This window comes from Pteropus medius, unplaced genomic scaffold, assembly GCF_902729225.1.
Source record: "Pteropus medius unplaced genomic scaffold, Ma_sr-lr_union100, whole genome shotgun sequence".
NCBI lineage: Eukaryota > Metazoa > Chordata > Mammalia > Chiroptera > Pteropodidae > Pteropus > Pteropus medius.
The window spans coordinates 57,361,889-57,372,781 of record NW_024344378.1 but is presented as its reverse complement, the minus strand read 5'-3'; the positions used below and the strand labels follow the sequence as shown (position 1 = coordinate 57,372,781).

The 10,893-nt window shown below is 39.3% G+C and overlaps 1 protein-coding gene across 4 annotated transcripts in view; it reads right to left on the bottom strand.

Annotated features, from left to right (window-relative positions):
- Nucleotides 1–1,680: 1,680 nt before the first annotated feature.
- Nucleotides 1,681–10,893, bottom strand: part of LDB3 (LIM domain binding 3) — a 62,672-nt gene continuing 53,459 nt past the window's right edge. For 3 of the 4 annotated variants that reach the window (XM_039872295.1, XM_039872296.1, XM_039872297.1), the window contains one exon: nucleotides 1,681–3,887. In XM_039872295.1, coding sequence (XP_039728229.1) covers nucleotides 3,798–3,887 — 90 coding nt within the window. In that variant the 3' untranslated portion in view covers nucleotides 1,681–3,797. The remainder of the gene's footprint in view (nucleotides 3,888–10,893) is intronic. The other variant, XM_039872294.1, reaches the window with a different exon arrangement.

Genomic DNA, 10,893 nt, shown 5'->3' with positions numbered 1-10,893 from the left:
GCAATTTTCTTCCAAAAGCTATTGCACTTCGTTCTCAAAATATCATTGTGAGGCAGATATTATCACCTTCATTTTCAGGTAGATAGGCAGCCTTAGAGAGACTCTCCCAGTGTCACTCAGGTGGTATTAGATCAACTTTGATATAAACCCTGGTCTTAGCATGTCAAAGTCCATGTTTATTCCATTGCACCATTGCCTCCCTAGCTGGTTGTATATGCTGGGAAGCCACTTCCCCTTTCTAGACCTCGGCTCCTTCACCTGGAAAATGCCCAGGTGATCTTTTAGAGTCCTTCCAAATTTAAATTCTATGATTCTATGAGCCTCCTTGTCCTCCATCACCTATTTTTAAAAATTGCTATAGTTTTAAAAATTACTGAAATAATGAGATTTTATTTCTGCTTGTAATTTCACAGCTCTTTCAAAATCTGACTCAGGTGGTAAAAATCAAATTATGAAAAATTTCCCTTTCCTTTTAAGTAATGCCTAGAAACAGAATACCTTGAAAAAGAATAAATTGGTTTTAAGCATAGTAACTTCATTATCTTTTTAAAAAATACCAGTAGAATTTTTCTCTGAACTTATTTCAAAACTAAAGATATGGAAGAAAATATAGCCATTTTAAATATAGAAATATTTATAGAATATTGTAGTCTATATAATATAGAAATGATATATATAATGTTCTACATATAATATAGAAATTAGACCATTTGGAGCAGAATAAAAATAAATAATTATGAAATATTTATTCACCGAATAGCTAAATAAATAAATCTTTCCAAAAAGAAAAGGCAAAGCCTGATCTTCAGTTTATTATTTATGCGGAAAATTAACTTTATATGCAAAACATATGTATTATTCACATATAAACCAACAGAGTGAGTTTTATGTATTTCTTCATAGAGCATTTTGTTTTGTCTAGAATTTTATTAGTAGCCATATAGAAAAAAACCTGTTTTTGGTGTCACATGAAAAAAACTTAACACAGAAAAATCTGTATTTGCACAGCCTTTTTGCATTTTATTTTGCTAAAAAGTAGGATTCACACAGTCCAAAAAACAACATGCAAATTATTTTTATGCACACCTCTTACACATTGTATTCCACTTCTGAAATCTTAAAATTAAAAAAAATCCCCAAACAAAAGTAATAGGTTGAAAGTTAACATTATAAAAGCTAGATTCCTAACACAAACACTGCAAACACAAGTCACTCAGTTGCAAAAAATTAATGTTTATAAATGTTAAATAAATGTCAGCAATGAAACAAGAACTGTATATCCAAAGTGTACTCCCCACCATGAACTGTTAAAAATTGTTTGGTGTTGTAGGCCATCCATGATGTTAATCTGAAATAGATACAATGTTAACCCCTATGCTATGCCAAACTTACAAATATGGAGGAAACCATATTCAAACTACCTCCTTTCCCTCCTACCTTTAAAATATTTTTGTTTTGTTTTGCGTTTTGGTAAATAAAAGAGTCCCTCAGAATCTACACTAGCTCTGAAATGTAAAAAAACAAACAAAAAACAATTCAATATATGACTATGATGAAGTTCTCCTTTGAGATATTTCACTTTTCTTTTTAATGATTGCACACTTTTTAATGATCATGTGTGTGCATGTGTGTGTGTGTGTGTGTGTGTGTGTGTGTGTGTGTGTAAAACCCTTTCAAAAGATATTTTTGGAAACTTAACTCTAGGGAACTTTTTTTTTCCTTTCCTCAAGACTAGTCCTTCATAATTTAATAGTTTGGTGTGGGGGGAGGGGTTGTTTTTTCTTTCTTTCTTTCTTTTTTCTTTTTTTTAGAGAAAACCTACCTAGAGCCTTTCTGAACAGTCAGCAACCTCCTTGTCCTTGTATATTTGAACTTTCCAAAAATAACAAAATGCTCCAAGGTACTTGTTTGCAACTCCTGAAAAATCTCCAGGCACTCCCTGCAGATTTTACTCCGTTTGGTGCTCTACATTCACTTTCTCACAGCACTAAGTTAACGAAGGGCCCTGTGGTAGGAGCATGTTTATATCCCTCCTGGTGCTCCCTGGGGGACATTGGTGGCTTTACTCTTGGAAAGAAACACAGGCCTCCTGCTAGGGACACATTTAGTTGCTTCCCTCTTCCTGGGGGAAAAGAGACATATTCAGGTTTAAAGTCAGTCCCTGGAAGCCTCAGTTCTCAGGAAAAAAAAAAAGTGTTCTAATGCATTTTCATAAAAGATTTCAAGCGTATAAAGAGAAAATCCAAAACAGGAGTGAGAAGAGACTAGCAGTGAGCTGGAAGAATGCTTAAGTATTGTGCTCAAGTGAGAAACATCCACTCGAACTGCTTGCTTCAGTGCTATGTTCAATGTGTATAATAAGAGTGTTTCCTAAAAGGGAAAGAGCCTTATATTCCATTTCCAATCTCAGAAACTAAAGCTTTTCCCTTTATCACCAAACGGCTTTATAATGCTTACTTAACTCAAACTATCACTAATATTTTAAAGAAGTTTGAATACCCAAGTCTATTTTGATAAATACTTAAATAATTGCTAGATCAACCCAGCTCATACATTTTCAAAATACTGGCCAAAATGGCAAACGAGTTTATATCAGTCCATCTTTTTCTTCCAGCAGTCAACACAATGGTATATAACCAGTGTGCTGCATTTAAAGGAACATATGAGAAGGATGGCGCTGATTTGAGGTGGGAGGGCCTGCCAACCCATGCATTCATTCTGAATGAGGTTGGCAGAATGTAAGGTTCCTCTTCTGCACCTCGAGTTTGGACGTGTTCTCAGCCTGTTCTGCCATCCTGTTTCAGACATCTTCTTTTCCACAGGTCACTAAGCCTGCTGGGGGACCAGGTGCTGAGGAAGACTTCATAAATGAGCTGTCATAGGCCTGGCAGTGAAATACATGCACATGACTGGACATTCACACTAACGAACCTAACCGCATAAAGCAAAACAAGGGCCAAACACAACCCGGAGTCATTTAAAAATCTCTCACACACAGCAAAGCAAAACTGGAAAAACCCAATTCCACTTTCCCGTCACAATTCAAAAAGGAGCTAAGCTTTCTGGGGCATCGGGTGTTTCAGATTGAAAGAGGGGAGCTAAAGAGCCCATCTTTCCTCAGCTGTCAGCAGTGCGAGCCAGAACCCTTCCTCAAGCCAGGTCAGTTGCTCAGTGGCTCCCAGAAGACATCACTCTGGATGTCTGAGCTCCCTTTAGGATGTTCGAGTCTGTTCAAGGTCTGAAGTCTGATGTGCAGAGGTAGCTCCATGACTCTAGTAATGGAATAACACTTCCTTTTTTGGTGAGCAAAGCCCAGTCTGCCTTAGCTAATAAGCTCTCAGCTCTGACCCTAAAAATACCCTGCAGGGAGGACTGTTTGGCACTTCATTTCGTTTGCCAGAGGAGCTCTAAAGAACTCCACAGAATGTTTCAGATTCTCTGTAACTGCTCTGGGCTCTGTCCCTGCTCTGGTGACCTCAGGAAGTATATCACCTTGGGAAAGTTACTTTTTGTTTTTCTCTTTTCAGTTCTTAGAATTCTGCCCTAATGTCTAAAGTACGATTCCAGTCTTGGATTAATTACTAGCTTGGTTTAGGGATTTTCATTTGGCTTTTAATCTGAACTATGCAAATACACAATCTGTGTGCAGAAAAAAGACTAAAATTATACTTTAAAAGGGCTCAGTTACTTCCTGTCTTCTCCCTTTACCCCCAAAATAGATATCAGCCTCCTTGAATCCTTTGTTGCCAACAGCAGGAGCAGCTCACCACCTGTCTGCATCAGAAGCCTTGGGCTTCCTAAACATTGACGGCGTGTGCATGCTTCTTGCACAGAGGTTTGTCTTTCTTGGAATAGAATGGCTGCCCCTCCAGATTCACATGGCAGACCTGGGACAGAAAAAAGACTGGTGTGACACAGGGCCTTGTAACCCATGAGGCAAGGGGGACATAAGCAAAAGATTTCAGTCACCTCTTTAAGAGAAAGCGCTGTCGCGTGCAAATGAGAGGAAAGGCAACAGTGTGTTTAATGACTAAAGCAGATAAATAAGTTGAACTACATAAAATTTAAGCCTTACAAACAGTAACATGGAATAAAACTCAAATCAAATTAAATTAGTAAAATTTAATGGATTACAGGAAATATACATATTAAAGCCCAATTGATGCTGTCTAAAACTTATAAAAAAAACAATACAAGTTCATAGATCAATATCCACCAAGATTATTAATGTCTGAAGGAATGCCATCAGTAAACTAAACACGTCAGGAAAATTGTCTCCACTAATAATTAAATAAAATTAAATTAAAACGTCCATAGATACGATACAGACCTATTAATCTAGCAAAATTAAAAAAAAAACTGAATGGCTTGTCACCTTTAACCTTTTATGACTATAGCCAAAAAGTGAAAAAAATAAATAAATCAAAAGTCTGCAATGCCAAAAGGAAGTAGGCCTACTTGTGTATTGCTAGGAACATGTAAATCAGCTCAGTCTTCTGTAGAGAATGTGGCAATGGTGAAGAGGAGAATTTTCTATTACAGAAACTATTGCACAAAACAAGAAGTCAATCTGTGCTCAACTAAAAACAAAATCACTAAAATTTCTCTCAGTAGGGTAATAGTTAAGTAAATTTTTATAGTGCTTTTTTCCAACAAAATGCCACCATGAAAAAGATAAATCAAATATGGAAAAGTGATTGCAGGGAAATATTATATGAAAAAAGGGACAAAATTATATATTCCCATGATGGCAACATATGAGCAAGTTTGAAGATGGAGACATTACAGAAAGAAGGGAGCTAAGTAATACTTGTTGAGCTACTGAGGGTCAAACAGGATGCTAGACACTCTATGTAGATGATCTCATTTAATTTTCACAAAAACCTTATAAAATAGGTATAACTTTTCCCCCTTTCACAATTGAAAAACTGAGGCTCAATGATTTCCAGTTAAGATGACAAAGTAGGTAAATGCTCTGCTTGTCTCTTTTTATAACTACACCAAAATTACAACTAAACTACAAAACAACCATCAATGAGAATCACCTAAAATTTAGCTGAAGTTCCACAACTACGGACATAGAGAAGAAGCCACCTCAAGACTGGTGGTGGGCCGGAAGATGTGAAACGGGTTGGTCACACACCTGTGTGTGGCGATTGAGAATCAGGAGGGATATCTTGGCTGAGAAGGTCCCTGCTGATGAGCAAGGAGCCACAGCCCCAAACCAAGGCCCCCAACCCAGGGTTCCAGTGCCAGGGAGAGAAGTCCCCACAACTTCTGGCTGTGAAAACCAGCAGAGATTGTGACTGAGCGAGACAGAGGGCAGCTAGAGTTACATGTGCCCTTCTTTTTCTTAAAAAAAAATTTTTTTCAATTATACTTGTCATATAAGATTATATGATTCAGGTGTACGATATGGTGATTAGACATTTATATAACTTACAAAGTGATCACCCTGATAAATCCAGTACTCATCTGACACCATACATAGTTACTACAATATTATTAACTATATTCCTCATGCTATTCTTTATATCCGCATGACTATTTTGTAATTACTAATCTGTACCTCTTAATCCCTTCTCCTTTTTAACCCTAGTCCTCAAAACCCCCTCCCATCTGGCAACCATCAAAATATTCTCTGTATCTATGAGCTTCTTTCTGTTTTGTTTGTTTATTTATCCTGTTCTCTAGATTCTACATGTAAGTGAAATCATATGGCAATTGTCTTTCTCTGTCTGACCTACTCCAATCAGCACAATACCCTCTAGGTCCAACCACGTTGCAGATGGCAAGATTCATTCTTTCTTATGGCCAAATAATATTCCATTGTATATATGTGCCACTACTTCTTTATCCTTTCATTCAATGATGAACACCCAAGTGGCCTCCATATCTTGGTTATTGTAAATAATGCTACAATAAACATATGGATTCACATGTCTCTTCAAAGTTAGTATATTGGGTTAGCAATCCCAGACGTGGGATTACTGGGTCCTTTGTTTTAAAGTCTATTTTGTCTGGTATAAATATTGCTATCCTAGCTCTTTTTTTTCCATTTTCATGAAATATCTTTTTCCATCCCTTTACTTACAATCTAGTATGTGTCTTTCAATCTGAATTGAGTCTCTTGTAGGCAGCATATTTAAGGCTCTTATATTCTTATCCATTCAGCCACCCCATCTTTGGATTGGTGATTCTCTGAGACCTCACCCCACCCAATTTGCTGGCCCATCCAAGTTGCTTCCAATGGCTTTTCCATACAAACGGCCTGTCTTGCCACAAGTTGTGGACTTTCCTAAAATCTCTCAAAGGTTCACAAAACCCAAACAAGCAGCGTCTGGCTTCAGTATGCCCCGTACCTCTTGCTGAGCAGCCCCAAGCCCAGCATTAGCAGTAGCTGCCCTATGTTTGCAGCTTGGCCTCTCAAGGTATCTTCAAGCCCAGCTTGGGTGGCAGCCATCTGCAGATTGCTTGGTAACTCTTGCCAGGTGGCCCCGGGCAGGGCACAGGCTGCACTTGAAGTTGGTCTTATTGGGGACCCTCCCAGGAGGCCCTGGGGCTGGCACAACCAGTTGCCAGCTTCCAACCGAGCTGGAGGACCAGCTAAGGCCTCATCCAAGGAACATACACCCAAAAGGCAAACTGGGCAGGCACCAGGGCCTTGCGAAAGGGAATCCTGCTTCTTAGAGTCAGCCCCTGCACAACAGTTCCTCCACTGTAGTCACTGGCCAGTCCTTACAACCGATCAGCCTAAGGGTCAATCCCTCCCACTAACATGCAAACAGCAACCAAGGCTCAACCACAACAGAAGGGCACATACAACCCATACAAGGGACACACCTGGAGCACCCTGCTCAGGTGACCAAGGAGACTGTGCCACTTGGTCCCACAGGACACCTACTACATAAGGCCACTCTACTAAGACCAGGAGACATAGCAGCTCTACCTAATACATAGATACAAACACAGGGAGGCAGCCAAAATGGATGATAAAGAAACAGGACCCAAATGAAGGAACAGAGCAAAGTTTCAGGAAAAAAAACTAAGCAAAATGCAGACAAGCAATCTACCAGATGCAGAGTTTGGTTATAAGGATGCTCAATGAACTTAGAAGAGTAGATGAACTCACTGAGAATATTAACAAAGAATAGAAAATATTAGAATGGAGATATAAAACATAAAAAAGAACCCATCAAAAATGAGAATAGAATAATTGAAATGAAGAATACATTAGAGGGAACCAACAGTAGATTAGATGGAGCAGAACATCAAATCAGTGATTTAGAAGATAAGGTAGCAGAAAACACCCAATCAGAACAGCAGAAAGAAAAAAAATCTGCCCCCCCCAAAAAGTTTAAGGGGCCTCTGGGACGATGTGTACCAACATTCACACCATAGGGTACCAGAAAGAGAAAAGAGAGAGCAAAAAATTGAAAACATATTTGAAGAAATAATGACGGAAAACTTCCCTAACCTGGACAAGGAAACAGTCATATAAGCCCAGGAAGCGCGAGAATCCTAAGAAAGATTCACCCAATAAGGCCCACACCAAGACACCTCATAATTAAAATGCCAAAGGTTAAAGGCAGAGAGAATCTTAAAAGTGGCAAGAGAAAAGCATCTAATTACCTACAAGGAAGCTCCCATAAGACTGTCAGCTGATTTCCCAACAGAAACTTTGCAGGCCAGAAAGGATTGGCATAAAATAGTCTGTGATGAAAAGCTAAGACCTACAACCAAGATGACTCTACCCAGCAAAGCTATCAATTAGAATTGAAGGAGAGATAAAGAGAGCCCAAATAAGAAAAAGCTAAAGGAGTTCATCACCACCAAGCCAGTATTACAACAAATGTTAGAGGGACGTCTTTAAGAAGAAGGGAAAAAAAAAAAATATGAATAATAAAATGGCAATAATTATGTATCTATCAACAATTACTTTAAATGTAAATGGATTAAATGTTGCCATAAAAAGATAGGGTGGCTGAATGGATATGAACATAAATTACATATGCTGCCTACAAGAGTCTCAATTCAGATCGAAAGACACATACTAGACTGAAAGTAAAGGAATGGAAAATATATTTCATGAAAATGGAAAGAAAAAAGAAAACTAATATTGTCTGGCAATACTTATACCAGACAAAATAGACTTTAAAACAAAAGCTATAACAAGAAACAGAGATGAACCTGGGAATCCCACTTCTGAGTATTTATCCAAAGAAACCCAAAACACTACTTCAAAGGAACATGTAAATTGATATGTTTATTGCAGCATTATTTACAATAACCAAGATATGGAGGCCACTTGGGTGTTCATCATTGAATGAAAGGATAAAGAAGTGGTGGCACATATATACAATGGAATATTATTTGGCCATAAGAAAGAATGAATCTTGCCATCTGCAACAACGTGGATGGACCTAGAGGGTATTGTGCTGATTGGAGTAGGTCAGACAGAGAAAGACAAATGCCATATGATTTCACTTACATGTAGAATCTAGAGAACAGGATAAACAAACAAACAAAACAGAAAGAAACTCACAGATACAGAGAATATTTTGATGGTTGCCAGATGAGACGGGTTTTGGGGGCTGGGTTAAAAAGGAGAAGGGATTAAGAGGTACAAATTGGTAGGTACAAAATAGTCATGGGGATGTAAAGAACAGCATAAGGAATAGTCAATAATATTGTAATAACTATGCATGGTGTCAGATGGGTACTAGATTTATCAGGATGATTACTTCTAAGTCATATAAACGTTTAATCACTACCTGAAACTAATATAATATTGTATGCCAACTGTAACTGAAAATTTTTTTTAAATATTTTTTTTAAAAAAGAAAGAAAAACTAAGGCTTAGAGAGCCCAAGTGTCTTGTTTAAGTGACAGACCTAGTAAGTTGTAGACTGGGAACCCATATCCAGGTCTGCAAGACTCCAATTCTAAGCTCATTTTCCACATAGCCCATAGCAGACAGGGGCTGCATTTACTTGAAATTTTTCTGGGTTTACGAACTTGTACAGAGGCAGCCCTCCAAGTTTGTTGGACTACCTACAATAAGTAGGCTAGCCAATGTGTCAGAGTTAGCTAGTCATGGGTCCAAGCCTCAGAAAGGGTACTGAGGATCCCTAATGGGAAGCAGAATTGGGGGCCACATCCAGGACACTAACATTGGAAAAAGTGCAGGTAGAGTTCCCATGTATGGATAGGCATGAGAACAGAGAAATCACCCTACTAAAATGAGCTTGGGTCAGTGAGCATGTGTCCACTCCAAGAGCACTGAAAAGAAAAGTGACATCATGGTAGCCCCAAGTGCAAGGCCCTGATGGATAGTTGAAGATGTTATGCTTGGGGTCACCCAGGGCTGCCAATGGGCTCTGGAAACTAATGACCTGAAAGTGTCTACAATCATCCCAGGTGCATGCAGTCATGTTTAGAGTCACCAGGCTCTTGTGGTGGTCTCATGCTGCTGATGACAACTTGAAGACAAATCTAAGAAGGAGGCAATCAAGATTCAACTGAGGATAGATTTCAGGGGAGATAGGCAGCTCTAGAGTGAGCTGGCAAGAAAATGCTTGTCAATTCTGCCTGATCTGAAACGGTGCTGGTTAATTGTGAGAACTCTGGGATGAGTCAGGCTGGAGAGGTTTTGGGGGACTGAAGACCAAGGAGTAAGGAAAGGCCAGAGACTCAGAGGGGGCTCACTGATAAGACTGGGCTGAGGGCAAGAACTTTCACAGAGACGTTGTACTCAGTGTCCTGGGCCAGGAGACTGCAGGTGGGATGCAAGGTGGCTTCATGGTGGAGAAAACCTCCAGCCTACCCAGCATAGGACATAGGAGGGATATGCCGCTGGAGAACAGATTCACCTCCCAGGCTCCGTGGTCAAGTAGCATCAGGGCCTGGGAGTGGTGACCATAAACAGTACTGACCACAGAGTGGAAGGCAATAGAACAGGCCAAGTGCTTAGGACTACTCACAAAAGTTATACCACTAACTATCCCCTCATGATACCCACACTGGTGGAAAAGGACTAGAAACTAAGTAAACTTAGAGGAAATAGGGACCAGTAAGATCTTTCCTCCACTAAGGAAGGACCCAAATTCTTTCCCTGGAGCTCAAGTGCCAAAGACACACAGGAGTTCAACTTGCACCCTGACCCACACTGCCCTTTCTCACCTTCATTTTATATGCTTGGGACTTCAGAGATGTTGTCTTGTTCTGTTCTTTAACTAGTTGTACATGTTAGCTTTGTTTTCCTTTCAATATGCTAAATTCCTTGATGATAGAGACTTGTTCTGGATACTCTTATACACAAAACTCATAGAATATTTGGTAATTTGAATTAGTCTAAAGGATGTGCTTTCCCGAGATATGACTGATGGGGAAAATAGCACATCAGCTGGGAGAGCTAGTCCTGATCTTCCTTTCTTGCTAGTTTTTTTAAGTTATAGGAAAATATACGCTCATTAAAAGTGATTTGGAAATATAATGTGAGAGAAAGAGGACCAAAAGAACCCTCAAAGGTTTCCAATCAAAAGATTGCTTCAAAAATTAAAACCATGCTTCCCTTTGATACATCTTAATGGGACAGTGAAGGCCACAGATGGCTAGTTTGGGGGAAGATTTAACAATTCTCTGTTAATTCTCCAAAGAATAGGATCTGCCTGGTTTTTTTGGGTGCATTCTTTAGGCAGTGCTAAAACTTATTTATAATCTCAGCCTGAACAACCCTAAGTTTTACTGCTTCTTGTGGACTTCCTCTGGGACTTGTGCTCTCGTGACTCTCAGCCAAACACGTGTGGCAAGCTCAAGGGAGCAGATGCATGCTCATCTTTGCCATGGTTCCCTCTCCATGTGACACAGATTCTCATCAGCCTGCCTTCAAAG